Genomic DNA, 27,757 nt, shown 5'->3' with positions numbered 1-27,757 from the left:
AACACCTTGAGAGAACAGATGTTTGTTGTTTTTTTTATCACGGCAGCAGGGACAAGCAAACCAACGTGGCCCGGGGGGGAAAACACATATTGCACAGAAAAAAGATGAAAACAACTACAATTTTCAAATTTAATGATCTGTGTTAAAATATTTCTCAAACAGATTAATCTGAACATTTCTGGGCTCTTATTTATTTATTTTTTACTGCATTGCTGATATTCATCATCGTGAATAAAACAATCGTGACGCTAAAGGTGGAGAGATAAGTTACAGGAAGGCCGGATTTGGCTACAGAGGCAACACATGTTGGGAGGATCAGTTCGTTGTTGTTTTTGGTCTTTGGGGAGGATTTGGCAACAATGAAAAATGTATTAAAAATCAACAGGCTTATCCCTCAGAGAACATGAGAGCGTTTTCAGTTCAGAGCCAAAACGCTCTGGTGGGCGAATCACGAACAATGAGGAGGGGAAACAAACCCATCGTCTCGGCTCAGGGTGGCTGAGCAGTTTGGGGATAATGTTGACAAAATGTTCAGGGAGCATCGCGTCACCTTGAGGTTCAACTGCAAGGTTACATTTTTTTTCTCTCTCTCTCTTCAGCCGTTGCAGACTGTTTTCGGCGTACCTCTTGCTCATTTTTCACTCATTCCTGCTTTGCTTTACTGCCGAGCAAAGGCCAGCTGTCTGCGGCTCACCTGTGGTCCTTGCTTGGCAGATTGATTCTGCTGCCTGTGAGCTCGGCCACCTGCAGAAAACGCCACACTGACAGCTGGCAAAAGTTACAAAACACCAACAAGTCGGCTTTCTGGCCCCACGGACAGATGCTACAAACACAGATCAGCAGCAATTTAACCAATACATCCCAAAACAGTGTAGATTATGATTAACAGGTGGAAACCAGGATGTTTAAAAAGCTGAGAGTCCGCGTCGTTTGGTGCAGAGCTAAGGAGAAAGTGTGTTTCCTCGTCTGGGAGGTTTTGCAGCAAACTCGTGTTTACTCAGGGCACAGCAAGCAGCACCGGGGGATGTGTGTCATGTGTTCTTAGGGAGGGCACCGTCAGGACAACACCCCTGTGCACAGACACACACACACCTACACACACAGAGACACAGCTCCTCTGTAATATGAGAAAAGCTCAGATAAATATTAGTTTCTCTTTATTGGCAGAGTTTACGGAGCGTTTGTCATGTATCGGGAGAATCGTCTGGCTCAGCAGGCTGAGGTGACGTGTGTTTGTCTAGGTATTTGTTTTTGCTTCCTGCTTTAAATATTCATAACAAACTTTATTAGCTGTGGTGCTTTGGATTACCTGCCAAGATATAAACGAACAAACAAACAAAAAAGCTTTAAAACTCACAGAAATACATTTCTAAAAACATCTACAGACAACCTAACAATAATACAAAGTATGACATGGAAATGGTTCAATATGTTAGAAAACTTTTTATTTAAAACAAAAAGGCTAAAATCAATACTGCTAATAAAATAATATATTATTACAGTTCTAATAGAAATATCTATAATGCTTTCGAAATGTTTAGACAGCTATGAAAGTAACCACTACTCTGCTCTCTTCATATACAAAGTACTTTATCCAAGTTTATGTTACAAAATCAACTTTATAAAATACAAAAGATGCACCGTTGACTGTATTTGTCCCTTGCAAATGACCAAATATAAACCCCATTTATTTCTGTAGAATATGACACATTTTGTCATTCTGCTCTTTAAAGTGTAACATAAGCATTGATGCGATTTCTGATTGACTATTTTTGTTATTCTTTTGTTTTCTGAAAACAGGCATTGTTGATTTTGGTTCCTCCTTAAGAACAAGAAGATCGTATGATATAAACAGAAGTTTAAATGTTTTCTGACATCCTGTTGTGATCTGTTAACATCAACATAACGAGAGAGCTTCCTTTCGTATCCTATTTTAGTGATTAATGTGGTTAGCAAAACTAACATAGCAGGGAATGTTAACCTTTACTTTAACTTTGAGATTTATAAAAACCTGCCAACATTTCCAAAATTAGCATGGTCCATGTAGACAGATGTTTAAAACTCAGCAGGAGGAAACAGAGCAACTCTGCTCAGCCTCTCGTCACCAACGTTAAGTCTTGCTCTCTCTTGCTCTCTTGAAGCCTAAATCAACAGCTGAAATGTCCCAGTAGTTCAAACAAACTATGATAAGTTTATACTTCCTCTCTGTGGTTTCTCTCACGTCATATTAAAATGCACCACAATAGTAAAAACAGCTTTGAATCCTCATAGTAACACAGGAAGAGCTGTTGCTAGCCCAAAATGTTAGCGCTACTTCAGGGCATTCGATCTTCCTGTGACAGGTCAAGGCAGATTAGGCTGAAAATAATCTTGAGTCTAATTTATAAACCGATTTCTCAGTGTGTGTTTTGGAGCAAGCTGATATTATCTTGGTTTGAAGTAGGACTATAGCCAGCCAGCTATTTGAAGCTTGCAGAATCACCTGGTCACTTTGTCTATTTGTTTTGAGATTTTATAAATAAGATTTTAAACCCAGTGGACAATTTTACATGTTCTAAAGCTCTTTAAAACATTGGTACACCTTTATTCTAACAACTGAACCGTGCCTACTATAAAAAAAAATATCTTAAGACTCTTTAGTTTATCGTAATAAATCAAGTGTTTTGTTTTATAATACAAAAACTATTTCCCTATTTTTTTTTCCCAAAATGCTACAAAAATGTGAATTTGTAATTTAACTCTTGGTGATTTAGAAAACTGGTACAATCACATCCTAAATTATATCCAAATGCATCCATCCTGAGCCCCGGTGCAAATGACAGAAAATGCAGTCAGGCGTACATTTGTTGTTTGTGATGTTCTGACAGGAAATGACATCAACCTGGTGGTAAAGCATTCATCAGTGCACCTGTGGGTACTGATGCAAGGCCTGATGGCTGCAGGGTTATGAGGGCCTGGGCCGTCTTTCACACAGTTTTTCTGAAAAACATCAAGTCAGAATGGTCAACCAGTCCACCTAAAATGAGCTTCTGGTGTAGAGTTGTTATTTTATGGAGAGAGTTTTCACTTACGTTTAGGTTTGGGTGAGACTGGGAGGAAACCAGTTTACTTACCTTGAGTCAAACTATTGCAGGTTTATGGTTTTATTTACAAAATAATCTTTACATTATCAACTTTTATGCTCTTTTTTGTATTGCTTGCTCACTTTTCATTGAATTCATCCATGCGCTGGTGACAACATTCATGCTAAGATAAGAAACAATGTGATAACAACTCTATCATTGCTTTTGCAGCCATGCAGCTCTTTGTTCCCCTCAACAAGTTTTTAGATTAAAAATGGCTTAAATTACTCTTCTATTAGAATAAGAGTAGTTTCTCTGAAAGTTTTCCCCTCTCGCCCCTCCTAAACACTTTGCTCTGCACTCAGTCATTGACTCCTTCTGGTTTCTGGCATAACTTTTAATATTCAAAGTCTTGGAGAGCTGCTTTGGATGAGCGCACAGCTGCTGATTGCTGGTAAAAAGGTTTGAAGAGTCTGAATAATGATATTTAATTTACCTGACCTTTTCTAGGCTGGAAACCGCTAACAAGATAATTAAAGACCAAAGGGGGTAAAAGGTATCTGAAAGCTCAGACTTTCTCTTTTTATTTGTCTAAACATTTTGAACTTTTGTGGCTTTTTAATAAAATGTCTGATTATTCCCCCATTTCTCCTGGATATAATCATGTTTGCTTGCTCAAGTAATCCATATATGACTTGCTGCATGTAGTTCAGCTGAGTGCGGTCTATCAATAGTCTGAATTTGGAGCTGTAATGAAATTCAGATCTGCAGGATTCTCAAACCCCTCTTGTTTTCTTTATTCGCCGAGCACCGCGAGCTTCAAAAGAAAGATGTCTTCATTGGGCGCAGAGCAGCTTAAAATGCTCATAATCACTGATTTCACGATGTGCCTTTGGCTGCAAATGAAGTTTTGATGATGCAGGTTCATTAGTGCTAATTCATGTAAAGTGAAGGGAAGAGGCGAGAGAAGAAAGAGGATGAATGAGGAGTGGAGGAGGCTGGTGTGAGCTTATGCTGATACTTGTTCTCCTTTGAATTTTTATTCCTCAACTTCAATTACCCAGGCTCAGGCAGGATTCCCCCCCCCCCCCCATAAATGTTCTGCTGCTCACTTTACTCTGTTGGTTTCAAGAGCTATTGATGGTTGGAGAAGGCGATTTAGTTTTTTTTTTTTCCTTTGCAAAATTTTTCCCATCTGTTCATTTAATCAGGATCTGCTGCTCCAGAAACAATATTGTTGATTTGTTTTCTGATTTAAGACACATTATTTCTCAGAGATGAGACATCAGCAGTAATCAAAGCCACTCACCATTCCCGCTCTACATGAAGGAGGGACATTTTTACTGCTTTTTATCGCTCTCAGCGGACCGTCTGTGATCATGATTGCTGGCTGAGACAGTGAAAACATCCATCATAGGGTTAATTGTTCAGCTACGCTGCTTCCCCAAATGTTATTGCATTGAAACAAATGTGCTGTGCAACCGACTCTTTGATTCTTAGCTTTAATCCCTGAATAAAAGATGCAACATCAAGGTGACTGTTAGCTTTTCCATGCAGAAAAAATGTGTTGGACGGTGTTTCCATTATCTGGATGAATGTTTCAGAGGGTGGAAAGCAGACATGCAGTTTTTACGGCGTTTAGAAGAGTCGGTCTTCCACGAAAAACGTGTTAGGGAAGTGACCATAACACCTGATATCAATGACTTGGAAGGATGAGAGAATACTTTTGTTGAATTGAAAAACAAGACTGGAGGCCTCTCCGTTGCCTCGGATACACTTTGACGTAAATTCACACCAGAGTGCTTGGCAGCGGTTCACTTAGAGAGACATCTCTAGCCTTGCTGTGGCCTCCAGTCGGTAAAAAAGCCCAGCTGCTGTAACGACCGGCATGCAGGTGTACAGATAACACGTAGAAGTCTGGTCATGGCTTTTAGAGGAAAATGCTGTCGAGGTTTTGCTAATGGAAGCAGAGAAACATGGCCGCTGTACTCCAGGTCTAATTGGTTGGTGGTTGAGGCGCTGTGGAGCTGTCAGATATCTACCAATTACTATCAGTTCCTCTTTTGTTCTTGTTTTTAGAACTGGACAAAAGACGGATTTATTAATTATTGTTAACAGAGATTTTTACCTCCAATCCATAGATAGTTGTTGATGTATGTCTTTGTTTCTCTGATCTTTTCAGGATTTCATTCGTGTCTTAGAGGTTTCCTTCTGGACTTCAAGAGCAAACGCTGGTGCAGAGCCCGGACCTTTGTAAATCGGAAGTTGGACAATGCCAACAGCAGAGGAGCCACTCGATTGTTTGCAGGGCATCATAGAGCCCAAGAGTATAATGTAGTCCCCACTGAGTCTTTCTTCAAAACAAAGTCACTGGGCTGATTTGGGCTATGGAAGAAATGGAGAAAGCTGTCGAGGATTTAAATTTGTCCTTTCTGCTGGAGCACGAAAGGGAAATGATCCTGAAGGTGCTGCAGAAAGACGAGAAGCTGCGGAAACGTGAGGAGAAAAGGATACGGTAAGGATTTTAACACCCAAAGCCTACTTTACTTCTCTCTTCTGTCTGCCTATTTCCTTCTCTTCTCTGTCTGCTTTGCAGAAAGTTAAAAAACGACCTGCTGGAGATCAAGCGGAAAGGTTCCCGCCGGCCTCAGGACTCTGAGGAGCGGCAGTGCGCTCGCTGCCTCAAAACTCTGGGGCTGATCTTTGACCGTGGCGAACTCTGCGATGAATGCCGGCTGCGCGTTTGCAGCGACTGTCGCGGAACGATCGCCGGCTCACGCAAGTGGAGATGCAATGTCTGCGCCAAGATTTCGTAAGTGTGTCAGCCGCAGAGAGGCAGAACAGAAACTGAGAGGAGGGATGGACTCTACGTGTGTGTTTTTTTTGATTAACGATCCTACATCTGCATCAATTTGTCAATCGGGGCCTCGGGGGATTATGGTGCTGTGTTTAATTCTGAAAAAAAGAAGAAAAAAAATCCTTACAAACCAAAAAACAACCATTGATCAGATGTTGACAGTTTCTAAACTTTTATAGACATCAATCACTAGTTGTTTTATAGTTGTTGTGCCAAATGCATGTGTACCTTAAAGTACTAATTAGCTGGACAAAAATGTAGGTTTTCAATTGAGAATAAGTGAAACGTGTTGTGTTTTTATGAACAGTTCATAAGTACAATAACATGTACAATGCCAAAAGAGACATTTAGATCTTTCCTGATGATGTATTTAACTTGATCTATTTACAGTATGTCAGTGCATTATATATTGGAGGCATCTTTTTTATATTCAATAAAACACTTTAACAAACCTATATTTATAAGTTTCTACAGATCTAATGTTGAGTAAATATTTACAGAGAGCTTCACCAGGTATGGAAGGTCAAAAACACAAGACTTTTCACATGTCTGACGTGTTGTTGACATGCTGGCACAAGCAACTGTTCAAAAATATGTGTAACATATAAAAAATAAAAAAAATCATAGTCTTATTTTTTGCCTCCAATAGCCCTCAGCTTTGTGATAGAGAAACATTTAAATGTTGAGTGTTGGCGTTTGTAATTCCAAGGAAGCAGATCTGGATCAGAAATGCATCTCCTGCAACAAAAGCTACATTTTTAAAATCATTTTTGGAACCCAAAGTTAGAGATGCAACTTAAGAAAATCTAACAAATTTGAATGTTTTTTAAAATCCTTTATTAAGATGAAAAATATTTCTAACGTTAATAATTGATTCATTTTCCAGCCCAAAGGTTTTTCAGTTTGCATCATTAAAACACGTCTTCACTTCTCTCAGCATGTTCCGGGTTACACCACACATCTCAGGCCTTGTTGGTTCCTGTGTTTTTAAATCTGTATTCCCCACGTTTTGCACAGTCACATTATAGCCGCTCAGCCTGAAGGGTTGCCAAAATGCAACAGCCCCCATTTATCTTCATTAAGTGCTGGTAATGTCGCCTAATGCATCACTGACGCATCTTCTGTGTCTGCTGGCCTCCGCTCTCTGTTTTAAATGATTGTTTGATTATCTGTTAATTTGTAATACCTCCATTTATGTCCTCTGTTGCTTTTCTCTGTGTTCCAGCTCTTTGCATATGAATTAAAAGACATTATGCAGCCTTGATCTGCAAATGCACCAATTCACGTTCATGTTAGATTATTCCTTCTGAATGCTGCAGTTTGCCAGGGAGTGTATTTAGTTTTTTTTCAATATCCTAGAAAACACGTGTATCATTAGTGAAATCAGCAGAGCATGTATGTCCTACTCATGAGGGAGGGGATAAATCTCCACATTTCCCCTGATGCTAAATGGAGCTTGAAATAAAATGCAAACAGTTAATTTATGTTATTTAGTGCAAAGATATTTTTCTGTTCCTAATGACTAAAATCTCTGTATGCAGGACTCAACATCAATCATGAGAGAATGTTTTATTTTTATTTTTATCAAGGACTCAGAAGACGAAAAGGACAAACGTCCTGTTCATTTTGGGTCTTTTGAAGTTACAGTCTCTTAAAGAAAACGAGGCTGTAAATATAAGATCTGGTATTTTCCAGATTCTAAAAGGATTCATCTGAAATAGACAAAGATGAAGCCAAAACGAATAATATTCTCCAAAAAAAAGAAAAGCAGAGTGAGCACAGCTACATTTTTTTTATTTATATCCATCTGGTCTGTTGTACTTTAAAAGTCTTTCCGCTTCATTTTGTTGCACTTTTTATTTCTGAAAGTGTGGGTCAGCTGACGTTTCACCACCGTCTCGTTCATCTTACTCCGGTTGTGTCAAACTTGGAGAGATTTATTGGTGCTTCAGTGAACTCTGTTCATGATGATAGATTTTTTCCATATCTGCCCTGACAGCAGCTTTCTCTTAATGCTCTGCATGTGGACAGTGTGATACGTCACAGTGACAACCACCAACCGTGGGCCGCCGTGACCAGACTTCATTGTTGGTGCAGCCATTTTTTAACACCAGATAGGCAAATCAAATGGTTTTTAGGTTTAAAAAACAGCTGAGTATGATGCATTTTACACAGGGATTTTAGCCAGATTATGTATTTCAGTAGAAACAGGATCAAGACATCAGTCTCAAAAATGTTTACTAGTTTTAACGACCTTAATTTCAGCTTCACCATAACATAGATTCTTATACTCTGTTTTTTTTTTTTTAGACTTCTTTAGTTGTACATCATTTCAATAACTGAACTAATGTTTGCTAAATCGACATGTTAATAAAAACTGTCATGAAATTGACATAAAAATAAAGATTAAAGATTATAAATATCTTTTTTTCACCAATCCTTTTCTCTTTATTTTCGTTTTTAGATTTAATAATGCTATGTTTTAGTTTTTGAAGCAAAAAAATTCACACTCTGTCCAAATTTTGCATTTTATATTTTACATTTTTGTTCTTGGTCTCGGAGCCATATACTTAAAAACTAATAATTTGGCAGTGCCTGATTACACTGAGCCCATTCTGAAGGAGAAAACCCTTTGCTCGGCTCTCACCCGCTGGTCTTTGTGTCTTGGATTGTGTGTGTTTTTACAACAGGGAGCTGAAGGTGGTGACTGGAGAGTGGTTCCTGGAGGAACGGTCCAGGCGCTTTGAGCAGAAAGCGCTGAGCAGTGACGTCATCAAGCAGACCATCCTGAGCGCCCCACCAAGTCAGTCTGGTTGCTAACGTCTGAATGATAGCGCCATAAAACCATAACTATGACCAAAAAGACTTCTGTGTGCTGTACGATTGCTGGGCGTGTGCAGATTTTATTAATTAGTAATGTTTTTGGTCACAAGGTGCAGAAAAAAAGTCAACAGAAAACCTGTCAGCGTCCTCTGATCTAGAGAAACCAGACACTCCAAAATCCAACAGAAGTGCAGTGCGCAACATCATGGATGGTGCCAGAAAGAAAGGGTGAGAAAACGGCACAAAGAGTTGTGTGGAGTGAGGCTGGAGTTATGAGCAGTCAGTATTTTAAACTTGAAGAGTTGAGAAAAAAACAGCAAGTCTGAGCAAATTTCCTCAATTTATGAAAAAAGATTCAAGCTTAAACTTCCCTAGGAGTTCAAGCAATGTTGAGTATATTAACATCCTGTCATTTTTACGAGACAGATGTTTTTCTTTTTCTATTTCAAACAGGGGTTTCAGTAGAAAACGTTGAATAATACCAAACTGCTCTTCCAGGGATCTTGCTGCTGCCGCCTAGTTGCTTGCCATCTGCTAAATGGCTAAAATGAGGAACCTTTTCACACACTGGGGGCAACACGCTGCTTTGCATAATGTATTAAAGACTACAATAAATTCAAACAACTGGTCTGAAAGTTCATTTTTAATTTTAAAAAAGACAGCAATCACGTATAGTAGATACAATTTTTATCAAAAATCAATATAAAGTGTATTTAAAATTGTAGCAAAACTGCATTTGTAATTAATTTTAAGCAAAATTCAGAATAAATACTCCTGCTTACTAAATGTTATAGATTAAAGTAAAACCAGTAAAGCAAGACATGAGCTGACCTTTGAAACCAGAAGATCTATTACACAGGTGAAGGTCCAAATAGGATCATTTTAGTTTGTCCAAGTTCTTACCACATCCAGATCGCACCATAACAAGTCTAGTCTAGTGTATCATAAAAGGGACTATAGTTGTAAGAATATCAACCAGGCTGTAGTAAAACCTTTGAGCTCTGATGGTTCTCAATTCAACAAAAGAGAAGCAAATAAAACCAACAGCAGCCATTGTAATGACGAGGAAGCCGCCATGCATACGTCTTATTCACTGAAATTCACATCCAGAATAGAAAAGAGGAGGCAGCAGCTCAGCTCAAAATGGTCAGGTAATCTTTGATAATTAACTGGCTTCATTCTCCCGTCAGCTTCTTTTTGCTGGTTCTTTAATCTGACATTGCTGACATCTGTCTACCACAAATAAGATACTGGAAAAATGAAAACCTTACATTTATTCTACGTGAATGAATTTATCTAGAATCTCCCTTCTTGGAGGATTCAGATCAAGTAAGATGCCAATACACGGGTTACGATCGTATCCGAAGGGCTCACGACGCATTTTCACACGAAAAACACCTGTGATGGAGTCCAGGCCTTCGCCGCATTGAAATTCTTTTCGATGTGTCTGAGAAGACTTCCTGCAGCCTCCCATCGTCGACATAAAAACATGGAGAAGAAAATCAATGTAGCTATGGCAGGAAATAAGTGTTGTGACAATGCGCAGTATTAGCCTATCTGACCGATGCAGCAGTCAATGTGAGTCACTATCAGCTACAGATGAACCAATAAATACAAAAGTCTCCGATTATTCTATTTCTGTTCCCCCCCGCCCCCCCTTTCCTTTTGCCATACATTGTAGGAAACATGCAGACAGGATAATATAACCTCAAATCTAATCAACTGCTCTTTGAGCTGAGTGCACGCTTTAATCTAAGATCCTTTGAAATGACCAAATGGACATTTATTTGATTTGTCAGAGACCTGGAATGTATTTTAAAATACATTTCCTGAAGCAAAGAAACATTAATTGGATTCTGCCAGCTGTGATCACTTCTCATCTCGACTGCAGTCTGGTGGTCTCTGAAGGCGCAAAACGGTACCAGCATGAAACAGATCTGCTTAATCATAAAAGTTTGGACGGCAAAGAACTTTGCACTGAGCTTTAGTTATTCTCAGAAACAAAGAGATTTTTTTTTTTTATCAGATATTTGCAGTTTAGAAGTAGCCCACTTTGACATATTTGTTTTTGTTATAATGAACCTGCTTGTTGCCTGGAGCAGCTGTGTTTTCATTCGTACTCTAACGTGAACTTTTCCAGAAGTCAAAGAATTTCAGATAAACCGAGCCAAAGTTTGAATTTTATAAAGTGGAACATGATATAATAAATGTGTAACACAACACAATAAAAAAAAAAAAAAAAACGCGCTGATTGTTTTGCACATTTGTAGTTTCATATTCAACTTTTTCTCTCCTGAAATAAAACTGTCTGCCACAGGAAATGTTTTATACCTGCTTTGAGAGCTGACAACTTTAATGCATTTTTTTATATTCCACTCTCAGTGCAACGTAAGGAACGGTGGTTTTCTGACTCCTGGTTATCTGCCAGGAGGAGATTGTTTAGGGTTATTTTTATTTGAGCATATTTCATGGGTGATAACTGGCTGAAACAGAGTTCAGAACCACAAACGATGATCATAGGATGTGATACAAAGTGTTTAGAAGACAAATTGCACTTGATGTAAGTTAAATATAAACAGCATGACATCCATCCTCTGTCTCTAGCAGTTTATCCTGACAGAGTCATGGAGCCCGGTGTCCCCAGTAGCCATTGGTCACTTTGAACAAGTCAAACAACCATGAAAACCAAAATAATTGCAGTTGAGGAAAAAATAGAGCACATCAATTAACCCAGAATATGCTTATTTTGAACATGCATGGATATGAAAACTCCCCAGGCTGGGATTTCAAAACTGGAACATAAAATAACGTTGTTTACCACAGAAAGCCATGAAATAATATCACATTGCATCACGTAGCATAGCACATCACTGTATAAAATAACATTACATGGAATGTCACAGCATGGCATCATGTAGAGCAGCGTAGCAACATTTCATAACATAACATAGCATGTCATGCAGAATAACAGATTCAGTAAATGTTTAACCCTCTAGCAACAAAACAGGCGCCATGACGAGAAAGAAAGAAAAATCTTCGTTTTTAAATCCATTTGGTATAAAATCGGATCTCTGTAGGACTGTTTGATTAGGGACAGCGTTGTGGGAGGCAAGAAAATATAAAAGAGTTTGCCACTGGCTGCTGCGGCACTGTTTCCAATCCCCCAGTTTAATAACTAAAAAAAAATCTTCTCTCTGAGCTCTGAGTCGGATCACAAGCGTCTTTAGATGAAAACAGCTCTCTGGATGCAACCAGATGAAAAGTAAGTTGAGGCACAATGTACATCTAAAAACGATCAACAACAGAGGGGGGGAAAAGTAGGCGAGAAGCAAACATGAAAATCATCTCTTTAAGTTTCAAAGACGAAAACGACACCAATAGAAAGAAACCAGTCGGCAAGACGAGCAAAGAAAAAACATGGAGATAAATCCTAACAAACCTGAAGATTTTTATGCTGAGACTTATTTTAATTCAAGTCCAACCAGCAGGTGAAGCTTCAGTGAGCCTCGTTATGATGCTGAGAATTTCCATAGTTAGAAGAAATTATCTTCTGTATATTTGATGAGTTACTTGAATTTTATGGTTGTCATTTGTAGCTGATGAGTCTGATGGCTCTACGTCTGCCATGTCTGTAAAAGTCTTGCCAAATCCTTCTGAATGCTGATAAAACCACCTCATGTCTGTAAGTAGATGGAACAATAATTGTAATGTGATAGAAATGACACTTTATATACAATGTATTTCCTCTGGGGAATCCACAAATCAGTGTAATAAAGTGGAGACAGTAATGACAGTGAAGTAATGGACACCAGTTAGATCTGCTTCATTCGCACAGCAGATAACAACCTCCATGTCTCTCTGCGTGTGTGCGTGTGTGTGTGTGCGTGTGTGTGCGTGCGTGTGTGTGTGTGTGTGTGTGTGTAGACGGATGAAGATGGGTAAGAAAGGCAGCCGCGCCACCCTGAAACCAGGGAACGGAGTCGACAGCGTCAGCACGAAGTCGTCTTCAGATGGAGATACTCAAAGCGTTCGTTCTGCTCAGAGTCAGCATTCAAACAGGTGACACACACAAGAAATACATAATTTACACAAACAAAACTAAACAAATATGTGATTCTGAAGCTCTATCAGCATTAAGTGTATATTTCTAAGTGATAACATCAGAGGCCTAGACGATGTGTGATTTTAGGAGAGATCGATTAAAGGTGGTTTCATGGGAATTTTACATTTTAAAAAAAGAGTTTCTTTATATCGTTGGTACCGGACACGTCAGTCTGATTGTACTTTAAAAGATGAGGCATCTTCAAAGAATAACTGGCATTGAGCTTTCTGTTTAATGGACTGAGGACTGCGGTTTGATCTTGAATATTTAAATCTTTCTTATAAAAATAGGATTTAAAAAGGCTGAAATCCTTCCTAACCGTTTTCTCATCGGTCCGTTTCGGTGCCCTGATCTGACCGAGGCCGCTGCTCTGCGTCAGTCCTGATAAAATACAAACTGCAGGAGAGCAATTAGCAATCAGATGAGAAGATTATAAAAAAAAAAGACAGGAAAGCATGTTTCTGAGAGGTACCGACAAACATCACATTTAAATCCTCTTATACAAAAAATATTAACTTATAGTGTTAGAATTGAATAGAAATGTTTTTGTTTTGTGTTTGTGGAGCTTCATTTGTAGCAGTGCAGGTCAGAAGTTTACATACGCCCATCGTAAACATGCACGTCTTATTGACTTTGGATCTAAAATGATTTACTTGAACCATTTGTTTGCTGGTTTGTTAGTTTTTATGAGTTTATTAGGAGGTGGAATGAAATACCCGACTTATGAAGTTAAATTATCTGCTAAGATTAATTTAGACATCCAGCTAGCATCACATGTCTTTAAAAAGGTTGTTGGACATAAATAATAGTTTAAAAGCCTATAAAATATTTACATTTTAGGATTATTTCACTTCCTTCTTGTGTGTAAATGCCAGACATTTCCTGTTTGCACTTACTACAGTTGATATTTGGATTAACTCTAGAATATTTTGTACGTTTTAAATATTTTTTTAATGCCGTTGTTTATAGAATAAACTTCACAGAAAACATTGATTTAAATCAAATGGTCTCCTGTCCCACTGAGTTTATTCCATAAATTTTCAGTAGGTTTTAGGCTGAAGTCATTCCAAGAGCTTAATGTTAGTCTGATTTATTTATTTATTTGCATTGCAATGGGTCCAATGTTGCAATGTTTTGTAGGCTGTTATATTCACATGTATTGATGTTAGTGTGGGAGTCGCCATCATGATGCGAAAGAAGGAAACACAACTAAATAAATCAGGTTAAATGTCAGGTCAGTGCCTGAAATTCAGCCTTTTTACACAAACTTCAGTTCTGAGAAGTGTTTAAATATTCAGACATAATTAAAACTGAAGCTTGTTGATTGCTATAAAATGCGTGTGGTTTATTTGCAGCTAGCTCAAGAGGATATATTTAGTTGTTAATGGGAGCGTATTCAGATATTTAAGCATAAACAGCTTAAAGAAAGTCCAAGTTTAAAATCTGTGCATCTGACATCTCCACCAAATAAACTCAAAATTAAATTGCACTCATGCTCAGGATGACCAGAGCTGCATGTGAGCCCGTCACCATATTAGATGTTTAACGGGTTCGTGTCTCCTTTTCAGGAGCGCTGCGGTGGCGTTGGAGTCCTCGGGTTTGCCCACGGTCCCCAACAATCTCCGTTCCCAAACTCCAGATAAATCGCCCAACCCCAGCAACAACAGGAGGGTCAGGGTCAGCGACAGTAGCACCCGAACAGACACTCGGCGCCAAATAAAGTGTCCAAGGTTGGCGTTTATTCCAGCAGCTTGTGCGTTTTGTTTTTTGAACGCAGCCCGACGGAGCGGAGAGCGTCGCCAGTGTGCGCTCCAGCGAGGGTCTGCCCGAGAAGGAAGGGACGGGACTTCACCTCGCAAACTCGGGCACGCCGACCATCTCCGTTTCCTGCGCGTCTGTGTCGTCAGGTAGCAACACGGACCCGTCTTGTCTGCACCCCACCTCCAAGCAGCACGACTCCTGCTGCCGTCTCGCAGCTCCCACAAGCACAACTCGCACGCAAACATTTTGATAAGCGGCTCGCAGCCTCCTGAAGTGCTAGAAGCAGCAGATCACTTCAGAGGTGACGCTAGGCTAAGTTCACCTCAGAGAGAGAGAGAGAGACGACTCGGCGTGTTCAGTGTCTCAGGAAGGATAAAATTAGTCCCTCTGCTGAGAGCAGAAGTCACGTCTCCGCAAATTACACCATTAACTTCGGCTCCTTCATCTCTAGCTGCTGCTCTTGTGTTCTTTTAAGTATAATCTCTTCTTCTTTGTCTCTTTCGATGTCAGAGCCGTCGTCTCAGCTTCTTGCTGGAGCGTGTGAAGGCTTTAGGATGGCTTTGATTAGTGCCGTTAGTTTTTAACGAAGATCTCCAGTCGTGACCACAGATGTCAGGCGGTTTATGCAGAACCGTCGGGGCGGAGGGTGTTCTCTCCTTTACTATTTTCAGATCACAGCTCCTTTGTTTGATTTAATTAGCAGGCTATGTGATTAGCAATGATTTTGGTCCCTCTGCAGGAGTCGTGTGATCCTCCGCTTTGTTTCAGCAGGAAGCGGCTTGGGTCAAAGTTTTTGATCTCTTATAATTTTAAATTCTAGTTTCCCTTTTCTGACACGTACAGAGGAATAATTCAGTAGTTTCAAGAGGAAAAAAAACAATTAGACTGAGAGGAAATCAATTTTGATTTTTTTTTTTTTTTTAAGTATCGAGTTAGAGCCTGAGGGCAATTAGCTTAGCAACAAAAAAAAACTACAAGGCAGGAAAACAGCAGCAGCTCCCTGCAAAGATCAGGAAATATCCCATGTGGCTCTGAAGCTCAATAATTAACATCAAGTCTATTTAATCTATTGTTTAAGCCTCATTGAAGCCAAAGACCATAAAATCAAATGTAACTAAGCCTGTTACTCACATTAAGTATCTGATTTAGTGAGGCATTTTACAGTTTGTTGGGATTCAATCATCAGCGTCATGCTTTAAGGTTTGAGGTAATAATCAACAACGACGACGACCTCAAAGGTGCTAAAAAGTTAAGAAACAACTGAAAGAGAGAAAGGGAAGATTTGCAGTCGAGAGATTATTGCTTTTACAAATCAATGAGCAATGTAATTTGGACAAAAAATTGCAAAAAAAAAAAACTCCTTGTATGTCAATGTGAAACTGATTTCTGCGAAAATAATGACAATTAAATAAAAATATTTATTTTTTAAAAAGTGTTTACATAAGTATTTACCCCCGTTAAGTTATATTTTTTAGTTTTTTAATAAATTTTGGAACTCATGCTGCAGAGTTATTCTGTCACTCGTCTTCAAAAAGCCTTTTAGTTTGTTTTCAAATCTAAAAAGGTTTAAAAGGACCGTAGCATCTCTCCAAACCAGAGGAAATATGCTGCCAAGATTATGAGAATCGATAAGAAAAAAAAGTCCCACATCATCAGATTAAATGTTTGATAGCTAAAGACCCTTACATTTGAAACACTTTTTAATTTTTGCTTGAATTATTATTATTTTTTATTTTTTTCATCTTTTGACCTACTAAACTTGGACTGCTGCCTCTTCATCCATCCCTCTGCCCTCCCTCCCTGCACCAGATCACAGCCGCTCAGAGATGGACCTGTCAGCTCCGGGCTCCGAGCACAGCGACGATGGCCTCAGCCTCAGAAGCCGCTCCGTCCCCGGGCTCAACGAAGCGGTGAGCGCGGTCGCTTCGTCTCATCCTTTCTGCTCAGTGATCACACTTTTCCCAACAAATTCACCCCAAACACTCTGATTCATCTGACTCTGAAGTTAACAGATAACGAATATTCAGTCCTAACCTCCCTCAAATCCTCACCTGCGACGCACTTTATTGTGTAACCGCGTCAAACTTGGGATGCGTGGGCCGATGAACTCACCGGGATCCATCAGCTGTGGGCTTGAATGCTAATTTCACATCAGAGCTCACTTCAAAGAGCATCTAAACAGATGTAGTTTGCAAATGGCGACGGACGACGAAGGCGGTCAGCGTGTGGCGCCGCTTTGTTTCGTCTTCGCCGATTTGCATTTGAAGCAGTTCGGAGAAACGCTCACTGATTACGCCTTCCTTTGCCCACTCTTCCGGTCATTCTCTCGAGTTTACTGTAAAAGCAGTGACGCCGTGGTTTTCAAGCACGTGAAAACCAGATTACTACGCCGAGTCCGGATTCGACTGATTGAATTTACTTAGGCCGGGCCCGGCTCCGTCCGCCCACTCAGCGATGTTCGGATCAGATCTTCCAGATGTCACGCTCATCCGATCGCCCTCTCTTGCAGGAGTTTTCCGACGAGGACGCAGAGGAAGACATCGACGCCCTGATGTCGGCACACAGCCTGAGCAGGGGCGGACGCCTTAGCAACGCCGCATCAACGGTAACACCGAGTTAAAGCAATCCCAAACACAGACACACATCCTCTGGGAAGTCCTACATGCTGCCCTGCCACTCGGACGCGGCTCTGGTCCTTGTGCACACAAGCCCTCAGAGCAAGGCATTCATGCTTTCTCTGTGTTGACTGTGCTAACACGGGATGAGCCGTGTCAAGAAAACCTCCCACGCTCACAAACCTGCTGCGTTTAAGCAAACTAGCATGACGCAGTTGCAGTGTGAGATGCTGGAGAGTTCCTGCTTTGTGTCGTCAGAGGAACTTGCGCGGCAAAAACATGCTTTCGCGCGGGAAACCGAGAGACGTCTGCCGTCTTATTTGTGGAAAATGTAGAAATGTTAGGCCAAAAGGAACGTCCTGTTTCGACAGGATTTATTGGTCCAGATGCTCAGAGGTTCAAATATGTCAATAAATAGATACATCATGTTCAGCTGATGCTTTTAATGTTTGGGGGGTAACACTTTATTTGAAGGGGTGTACATAAGACTAATATTACACGGTCATAAACGTGACATAACACCTGTTATGAACATGAATAAGTCTTCATGGATGTTTACTGGTGTCATGAAGTGTCTTTTGGTAAATAATGACACTTTTAATGCAAAAACGCATTAAACGTTTTAAAAGTGTCAACTTAGCATTGTTTGGTAAATAACTACATTTGTATGCAGTTGCATTAAAACTTACATTAAAAGTCAATTAAAAGACTTAACTTTGCATTAAAGTGTCATTATTTACTGAAGGACATTTCATGACAACAGTCTTAAACATTCATAAAGACTTCTTTATGTTCATGACAGTGTCATGTCAGTCTTATGCACGCCCCTTCAAATAAAGTGTTACCATTTTTATTGTCTATTGGTTCTTTACATACATTGTCTTTAATATGGATTCACGCCTCTGGGACTTTAATACATCCTGAGGCTGATCACCTCAATGCGACACTGCCTCGACACAGTAAATCATGCAAAATCGGCCTCGATCAAGTGCTGAGTACATACAGTACTTCTCAGTGGGATGAGGTTTCTGTATTAAAAATGCAAATATGTTAAATTCTTAATGTTTTATCAGCCATAAAGCGGTGCAGCTACAGCCAGAATTACTTAAATAATTAACGTTTTCTATAATATTCTGATTCATTGACATGTATGTGCATACAATGTAAAAAAAAAAAAAAACCTACATTTTGCTCTGCGCTTCTTATCCCTCTGACTTCTCTTTGGTTCAGTGAGAACAGAAACATTTCTCCACTTTTCTTATCTTGCTGCTTGTTTGCGCTGGCCATCTCTGCTGATTTCCAACCACTCTTAATCTCTGAGGTTTTATCTGATAATCACCACGGTAACAGTGTGTGCACGATGGGGGTTTTCTGGTGTCAGTCTTGCTGCATTTTCTGCCTATTCCTTCAACAACCTTCCCTCTGCCTCTCTTCCCCTCTCCTCCCGGCTCGTTCTGAATCCAGTCCTCCACTCCCGGCACAGAAAGAAGGTGGGGGTACCTAAACATCCCCGACTCGGACGCTGAGACCGTGAGTCTTCGTGTTTCACGGTTCCACATGCTGCTGTTTTCCTGCTACATTAAAGATGCAGCAGTGCCGTAGCATAAATATTGCTACCCATCGCTCAGTAATATATAAAAACCTGTCCTGCATACACCTGCCTGGCTCAGTGGACGTTTGTGCTAATATTTGTCTCTATTGTTTCCCTAACTCCCCACAATAGAAAAAAAAAAAAAAAAAAAAGTCGTCTTCATCACAGTCGGTAGCTGGAGGAAATGCGTGAAGCAAACTTCCCTTTTTTGTGATTAACTCCAGCTGGGTTCAGACGGTTTTATCTCCTCCTGTTTACCAGCAGTCAGTCTTACTCCAGAGTTAATTACCTGCTGTTACCGTTGTGGTTGGGACTCTTTTCTTCATAGAGAAATGAAGTTTGCAGGTATGTATTGTGCAAGAGACACAATTAGGTTTGTTCCTTTGGTTTCAAATGGGTAAAACTCAGTCAGCACGGCTGAGCGCAAGCTTTCTATTAAAATGCCACACTGCTGCAGCTTTAACTGTTCACATTGCTTTTACGTAGCTCCATCATGGTTTGGTATTTTTGTTTCTGTCTGTTTTCTAATATCTGCATGCATCTGGTTAAATAGTGGTGTGGAAAAGAATCTGCTCCCCTTCAGATTGTTCTACTTTTTGCACTTAATTGTTTCAGATTGTCAAATGAATGCAACACATTACAACCATAGACAACAAGTGGGAAAAACTGCAAAATGACAAAGAGGTGAAATGATCAATGAAACGTTTCGTGAATCCTGACATTATGAAAGAAAAATGTATCAAAAACGATTTTTCTTTTTTTTTTCTTTCAAAAGGTGATTTAACATTTGTGGCTCTGTGGGATTTTTATTTAGCTGAAATAAACCTCCGTTTTATTTGACCTTTTCTTACACATTTCTTCATCTTCCTATCAAAAAAAGATTTTGTTTACTACAGTTTATTACATTTTGTAGTTCTGATAAACACAGAGAACGTCTCATTTTTGCGCTATAATTCGCTATTAGCTGAGGTGACGAGTAATTACAAAAAAGCTGGGCCCGCGGCTCCTCCTCTCCCTCGTCTCATGTCTTCTCTGTCGTGTTGGCGTCACAGAGCAGCCTCAACAGCATGATGAGCATGTACAGCGAGACGGGCGACTACGGAAACGCCAGGGTGAGCGGCGAGATTCTCCTCAACATCAGCTACAGCTACAAAACAGGCGCCCTCAACGTTCTGGTGAAAAAGTGTTACAACCTGGCAACGGGAGACGACAGGAGGCAGCGCACAGACGCGTAAGAGCGCTCTGAGGTTTCCTAATAACAATTGATGATAATTTGGTCCCCATAGAGTCATGTCAGTGTGGTAAATGTGGAAAAAAAAAAAGACGAACGACTTTGTTTTGGCAGGTACGTGAAGACCTACCTGCTTCCTGACACGTCCCGCCAGAGCAAGAGGAAGACGAGCATCAGACCCAACACCATCAACCCCGTTTTCAATGAGAACCTGAGAGTCAGTCACAGAAATTCATCCCTGACGAGTCTGAACAACAGATCTCAACAAGCCGTTGTTCCCCTCTGTTTTTCAGTACGTGATCAGCCACTCGCAGCTGGAGACTCGAACCCTGCAGGTGTCTGTGTGGCACCACGACCGCTTTGGCTACAACAGCTTCCTGGGAGAAGTGGAGCTGACCTTTGACTCCTGGGAGTTCGACTCTCAGATAGAGGAGTGGTACTCTCTGCAGCCCAGGGTAGGAGCCGGCGCCAGTACACCGTGTCGTATGCGATCTTCCTTCGAAGCAGCTTCAGATGCTTCAGGATTATTTTGCGCATGTGTGTTTGCAGGTAGAGAGCAGCACCGACTCCACCATGCACTACAAAGGAGAGCTGACTGTCGTGCTCAAGTACATTCCTGCAGAGAAAAACCTCACACTGCCTCTGGACCAGGTTCAAGGTATGTTTAACACCGAGCTTGAACTCACAGGTGACAGAAAGTGTGTTTGGATGTTAAGAAACAAATTATTGTCAAAATCTGAACCCATCATAACCACAATTAGATGACTTTAAGGTCATCACAATGTAAAATTGTGCTCCAAAACTGGCGTCTCAAGCTCAGCTGAAACGTACAGCTGCACATCTGGACACACTAAATTCCTTCTGAGAAAATATGTTGTGGTCAGACAAAACGATTTAACTGTTTGGCAGACTGGCGTTAAGCTTTTGGACAATTTGCTCTAAATCCAGGTCTGCACCAATAAACTCCATGTCCTCCCGAGATGACTGATCAAATCTAGTCAGGTTTACATCACAAACTTGTTAAATATTAATAAGAAACATGCGATGCCATTTGCAAAGTGACATCCTGCCATCCTGCTTTTAGTCAATGTTTATAGTTTTGATTGTGGATTGGAGCAAAATCTATAATAGTCGCTCAAACTTCTGCAGCTTTTCTCCTCGGACAAAAGTAGTAAAATAAATCGATAAGAAAGTAATATGACAATCACACCCATGACGAGTTCATGTGAACTTTTGACCAGAATTGCAAAACTTATAACAGGCTGGGATTTAAATTATTGTTAGTTTGAAACAGGTAGCCGCTTTCTAAAGTTAGTTTTTCTGGAAGTTATTATTCGTATTTCTTTTGCTGATCTATAAAAAGAAGCTCTGAGGGTGAGAACGCTGTTTGGCAGCGCAGCAGGAGCTTGTAATAATGAGTAATCCGCCAGCCAGCCGATCATTTTTAACAAGCATGAATGCAGTTTTCTCCTAACCCAGCTATAATTAAACACTCGGTTCCAACTGACCCAACAAGTCGCTATTAAAAAGTTGCCTTTTCTCGCTCTCATCTCATCACCAATTGCTGCAGAGCCGGGGAAAGACATTGGAGATTATTTTCTGTTCCTTATCTTCCAGCATCTTGATGGCTCTTTTAGCAAGTTGGATGTGAAAATGTTAATTATTTGTAAAACAGAAAGGACCAAACTCAACTCAAAAAAAGCCCATTGGACTTGCAGTCCAATGGGCTTTTTTCTCTGATTAGCATCATTTTTGAACTGAATGTAAATGAGGCACTTAGGTATTTTCTGCGTTTTACCTGCAGCTGACTGCAATCAGCACCGTCTGAACAAGCATTAGCCTGGACAAACTCTAATCCATTTCAATAAACAGATGCTGAAGCCGGATACACACACACGCACACACACACACACACATGCAAACACTGATTTAAGCCTAAATATACGCTCCAACCATCACTTTACCCTTGCTGTTTATGGATTGCTCCCCTTCAAAGCCTCATGCTAAACTGTAATTTATCAGGATGGAACTGATAAATAAAGTTATACAGTAATACAACTTTACAGCTGCAGCTGCAGCTAACCAGAAATTAATCTGAAAGGTGAAAGTGAGAAGCTGTAATTGTTTTAGGAAGGCTTTCAGACCGTGACCTTGTGGCACAGGGTTCTTTAAACCTTTCTGCAGTAAATTAGGACACAGCTGAATCCTCACCTGCCACCTGCTGCATTTAAAAATATAATTTTAGTGTAATCTTCAGCTGCCTGTGCTGATGAAAGTTTGTTTACTTTTTTTTTTTTTTTTTTTTACAGCTGGGGATTTGTTTGTTGGTTTCTTTCCCTGGGAAATGTCACCGCCCTGCTTCTAGATATGATTCAAAACGAAATGTAATGAAAACTGTGCAATGAATATCCTGCCTTGTTCAAATAGTTTAGGTTCAGGTTTGGCACATTTTATCCATTAACAGGAAGTCCTACATGACTGAAACTGACCATGAAAAGTTTATATCCAGGTGATGTTGTTTTGCGCGCGTAAAGAGATATTTGAGCGTTTCCTCTTCCAGGGCAGAAAGCTAACACACCAACTTTAATCATTTTCTAAACTATGGACTTTCTTTAGTTCACACTGGTCAAAATGATACATACTGGCTCAGAAAAAATAAATAAATTGCAGCGTGATTATTTGCTTTTAGTCAACATAAATGGGCTTCTGGCAAAATTCTTTATGGATATCTGACCACATTTCAGAAATTGTGGAGCTCAAAATAAAGCAAACTACTGAAAATACAATTCCAGTAGTTTGGAGGTTGGGGCTTTAGGAAGACATGCTTCATCTTGTCCAAACCAGCTTTGAGGTGTGTTTTTTTTTATATTATTGTCTTGTTGGAAGACCCGTTCTGTCAATGTTATGACAGACTTCAGCCTTGATGGTGTCTTGATTACTACAACCAGTTTAAATTGTTTTTTCATCTCAAGGGGGGGAAGTTTGGGTCAGATTGATCAAATTGTTCTGTTGAATCACACACGTTTCTCCTCCATCAATACAGAAATCTCTAACAGGATGGAACAGGCTGCCAGTAACCTTCTCAGTCCAAATCCCCGACCTCAGACCTTTTACAAATCGAAGATTCACACCAGGCATCTAAGCAATTTAAATTAAGCATGGAAGAGTTTTCAGATATCCACACAGAATTATTTTAGATCCTTTTTGGTGGCTGCAGAGCATTTATTTAAACTATTATTTAAAATTTATTTAAAATATTAGGTATAAATTGGTATCTGTCAACCTGAACAGAAGCATTTACAGTCAATCTTTTTTTCTTTCCCAGAGACAAATGACAACATTTCTACTTAAACTCAATCAGGTTTATATTCAGACTTTTATGTGTGAAATGCTCGCTGGCGGCTTGCTGCCCAGTCCACTCTTAATAATGGGGGTATTGTTTTACCCCTCACACCTCTGGATGCCGTCTACCGCACTCTTCCTTTGACTTATTCATCCAGACAGCCGTCACACTCACAGCTCTGATTAATATGGAAAGGTTCAAGGGTCATCGGTCACCCAGACGCCGACTTTCTTTATAAGGACTCTCTGAAATATTAGACCCATTAAATGTCACATTTTCTGTTTACTGTAAAGTGCAGAACTCCTGAGTAATACTCTACACCGTTTTCATTTCTCCTGGGACCTGTAAAGCTTTTAATCCTTGCGTTTACAGACAGTTAAATTATCAGCCAGAGTGATCAATGTGTGTGAGTGTGTCTTTTAGTTTGTGTTCTTTGTTTTCAGGTGTAGAAATGTTGAGCCCTCCGAGAGTTGTCAAACACATTTCTTCTTGTAAGGTTTTTATTTATTTATGACTCATTTTTTTGAGTTGTCAGCAGCTAAAAACAGAACTCCCTCACATCTGAGATCAAATCCTTCAAACATGCAGCTTTTTTTATTCCCAGTAGTCTCTGAAGTACGGCGCTGAAGTCGTGTGTGCTGACAAATCTGTTTTCTTCCGCTTTTGTCTGCGTCTTCTCGTGGGTTTGCAGTGAAGAAGAGCTTCCTGAAAGGCAAGAAGACGAGCAGCTTCACGCTGCCTAAAGGGGGCATGGTCGAGCTGCTGGTCAAAGGGGCCAAAAATCTAACAGCGGTCAAGTCTGGAGGCACTTCGGATCCGTTTGTGAAAGGGTGAGATGAGATTCAGGACGCAGCTTGGGATGTTTGAGGGGACACATTACGATCAGGCACATAAGGGTGTTGACATTTGTTCTGCATAATGGATGCATAATTATGAAATTTGTCAAGACAAAATCTTAATATATGCAGGATTCCTGTGGAAAAGTAGCTTGGAAAGTGTGGAATTGGATTTTATTACTAAAAATCTGGATAAGGATGGAAAAATCATTGAGTTTCCAGACTCTGTTCTTTACTTTATTATCTAACAGGAGAGATTCAGGTTTTCTGAAAAATAAGACTTTTACACTCTTTATATGAACAAGTATTTATTGTAAAAAAAAAAAAAAAAAAATCCACCATCCAGTTAAATTTTTACTAAATTGCCAACCTGGTAAATATGTTCAAGTTGCAAAAAAAAAAAAAAATATATGTTAAATGTACCTTTACTACTCTGATTAATCAGTAACCTCCATCAGTATTGTGTTGTAAATAACAACATTAAAAATGTATTTGCATTCTTTATGGGTGTTTTTCAATCAATGTATTTTGTAAAAATCTTTTTATAAATCGTTTTTACTTCCCCTTGCTTCTTTTTTCTTTTTTCCTTTAATGTATTTTTGTGGCATATCTTATAATTTCACTACTGTTTTTATCTTTTTTGTTAAGAGTTTGTATTTCTTGTATTTAGTCCTTTTTCTTTTTTCTTCTATGGTTAATCGTCTGGGTCAATATGGTTTTTGTCGTTGCCTTGAGATTAGTTACTTATTGGGAATAATAAAAGACATTTAAAGAAACATTAAGGAGAAATCATTCTAAGTTTTTTCTGTTTTTTGATATTCAATTATTCAATTAACTTTTTGTATGTTTTTCTTCAAACCATTTAATGTTTTAAGACTTTGTCACTTCATTTTTTTCTCCATCTTTTGATTCTTGCTTTTTGCTTACTTGCTGCTACAGACAATATTTTTGCCCCAAGTAATCTTTTACTTTCTGTTCACTGACTCACTTCCTGATAACATATGTTAAGAATCGCATAACAGAGACACTCCGGTCCGTGTTCAGCTGTGCGTGCAGCCCAGCAGAGTAACGAGAAGCTGTAAACTTTCTCCCACAGGTACCTCCTCCCAGACAACAACAAGTCAACCAAGCACAAGACGGCGGTGGAGCGGCGCACCGTGAACCCGCAGTGGAACCACACCTTCACCTACTGCGGCCTGCAGGACGGAGACCTCAACAACATCTGCCTGGAGCTGACCGTGTGGGACAAAGAGGCTTTGTCCAGCAATGTTTTCCTAGGAGGAGTCAGGCTGGGAGCGGGGACAGGTAGGAGAGGAAAATACCAGCTGATAATCTGCTTGTTAGCTTCTATTCTAAACTATTCATACTCCTTGAACTTTTGGGGATTTTTATGACGTTAAAAGCTGAAACGTCAGTGTATTTTATTGGGATTTGACTCAATAGACCAGCATGAATTAACATTGTTATGTGGATGGAAAGTTTTATATATTTTTCAGAAATGTGCCTTTCAACCCCTTGAGATATTCAGCTTTGTTATTGTGCAAGCTTTTGGTTATGTTTGAGAAACGGCCTCAGCTGCCAAACTGGATGGAAAGCAACTCTGAACATCAATTGCCACATACTATCAGTTGGATTTGGGCTTTGACTGGGCCACATAAATATGCTTTAATTTAAGCTATTCCTTGGGGTCAAAAGCCTGGTAAAAGTATTTTACCAGTTTCTTCCAGGATTTTCCGTTATATTCCAACCAAATCTGATGTAGAAAAGCATCACTGCTGTGTTTCAGTGCTAATTTTCCACCATAATCCATTTTGCATGTAATCAAAAAAGTTGCACTGACATGTTTTTTAACTCTTACTGGAGTAATTTCTTGGATACTTCTAACTTTTACTCAATTAAAAATAAGTTGACTTACATGTACTTGAGTACAATTTCTAAAAACTGCATGAAACCAAGTAAAATACATAAAGGTTTTTGATGGTAAAATGTAATGAAGTTATATTGAGAATTAGATGCGACATTTTAGATCAAAACTAGGAGCAGATTTTTAAACATGACTTTAAAACATGTGACATAGTTTGTTTTATACCTGCTGATGTAATTTAACCAAAACCATTAAAAATGTAAATATTGTTTTTCAGTTAATGGAACACATTAACATCTTCTGGGATCTCTAAACGCTCCAACAAGCTGAACCAAATATTTGTCTCGTTTTCCTGCAGGCAAAAGCTACGGCAACGAGGTGGACTGGATGGACTCGTACGGGGAAGAGCAGCAGGTCTGGCAGCGCATGATTGAAAACCCAGAGGTTCCTCAAGAGTGCACTCTGATGCTGCGGTCGACCATGCGCAAGTGCAGCACATGAACTTAGGCCGCAGCACAACGGAGGAGCGAATTACAGGGAGGGAAAGAAGCGGAGGAAGCGGCCTGAAGTTGTGGAGAGAGAGCTGGAGAGGTCGATCGGTCAAGAAAAGAAGCAAGCAGTGACTCAACTGGAACCGCTCCTCTTTGTGCTTTCTTCCTTTCTTTCTTTCTTGCTCAGATCTCCTCTCCTGTCCACCACAACCAGTCATGCCTTACTCTCTCACCCACATGTGCCCCTCTTTCCTCCCAAAGCATCTGTCTTGACAAAGCACTGCTGCCGTTTGCTGCTGTTCTTAGGAAACCCGTGTTGTATTTAACTTTGTGTAACTTATAGATAAGCACATGGTTCCTCCTAATGCCTCCGTCCTCGTCTCGTCTGTGGGTCGTTCCTGCATGTAGTAACAGCTAATCGAAGTGATTAAAGGTGTTTTAGATGAGGCATTGGTTAATACTATATATATTTATATATATATAAACATTCCCTCTATGAGCAACAAAGTCTTGTTGCTTGTATATATCTCATTGCCGGTGATGCACACTGAGGGCGAAAGCAGCTAAATCTTTTACAAGAGGATATATGATACATATATTCATACACCCTCCTTTCTAAGGTTAATATCATTCTGGACAGTAGAAGAAACCAGAGAACTTACTGTAGAAAACCCCAGTAAGATTTGTGAAGAACATAAACATCTTGCATTGATGAAAACTGGAGCCAGAAAAACTCTTAAGCTACATTTTTGGAAAATATCTTGGAAGACCTTTTTTTTTTTTTTTTTTTTTTTTTAGTTATTGTTGCATTTGATGATGTGAATTAACTTGACACAAATTTCTCCTGAAAGTAAAAGTAAATTTTAAAAAATGCCAGTGTAAAGAAAATGCTAAATATTAGTTCAAAATTTAGATGCTGGGAAAATTGCCAAGTGTAGAACAACAAGCAGCTCCAGCTTCCCAGGAAACGGAATAAAACCAGTCAGTTCTCAAAGTGCTCAATGCAACTTTTCTGATTTACTCATTTCTTTTCACGTGTATCTTTTTTTTTTCTTCAAAATTTAAATTATAGTGTGCACAAAATCCTGTCTTCTGTTTACTTTGACATGAGCTCTTTGATAAAGTTCAGGTATTATTTGAGATTTTGAGATGTTAACCAGCTGCTCTTGGTTGTAAGAGAG

At 39.7% G+C, this 27,757-nt stretch overlaps 1 protein-coding gene across 1 annotated transcript in view; it reads left to right on the top strand.

The window, feature by feature from the left end:
• Window positions 1-27,022, top strand: part of sytl5 (synaptotagmin-like 5) — a 50,345-nt gene extending 23,323 nt beyond the window's left edge. The window contains exons 2-17 of the mRNA XM_015007552.2: window positions 5,245-5,577; window positions 5,659-5,874; window positions 8,610-8,722; window positions 8,853-8,970; window positions 12,667-12,801; window positions 14,413-14,521; window positions 14,622-14,751; window positions 16,415-16,515; window positions 17,115-17,210; window positions 19,864-20,042; window positions 20,157-20,259; window positions 20,336-20,497; window positions 20,592-20,700; window positions 24,077-24,215; window positions 25,318-25,526; window positions 26,444-27,022. Coding sequence (XP_014863038.2) covers window positions 5,450-5,577; window positions 5,659-5,874; window positions 8,610-8,722; window positions 8,853-8,970; window positions 12,667-12,801; window positions 14,413-14,521; window positions 14,622-14,751; window positions 16,415-16,515; window positions 17,115-17,210; window positions 19,864-20,042; window positions 20,157-20,259; window positions 20,336-20,497; window positions 20,592-20,700; window positions 24,077-24,215; window positions 25,318-25,526; window positions 26,444-26,586 — 2,190 coding nt within the window. The 5' untranslated portion in view covers window positions 5,245-5,449 and the 3' untranslated portion in view covers window positions 26,587-27,022. The remainder of the gene's footprint in view (window positions 1-5,244; window positions 5,578-5,658; window positions 5,875-8,609; window positions 8,723-8,852; window positions 8,971-12,666; window positions 12,802-14,412; window positions 14,522-14,621; window positions 14,752-16,414; window positions 16,516-17,114; window positions 17,211-19,863; window positions 20,043-20,156; window positions 20,260-20,335; window positions 20,498-20,591; window positions 20,701-24,076; window positions 24,216-25,317; window positions 25,527-26,443) is intronic.
• The last annotated feature ends 735 nt before the right edge of the window (window positions 27,023-27,757 follow it).

The sequence above is a fragment of the Poecilia mexicana genome, unplaced genomic scaffold (assembly GCF_051168715.1).
Source record: "Poecilia mexicana isolate PSO_F unplaced genomic scaffold, ASM5116871v1 scaffold_2, whole genome shotgun sequence".
Lineage (NCBI taxonomy): Eukaryota > Metazoa > Chordata > Actinopteri > Cyprinodontiformes > Poeciliidae > Poecilia > Poecilia mexicana.
The sequence above is the reverse complement of the archived record's forward strand: the minus strand, read 5'-3'. Positions and strand labels throughout refer to the sequence as shown.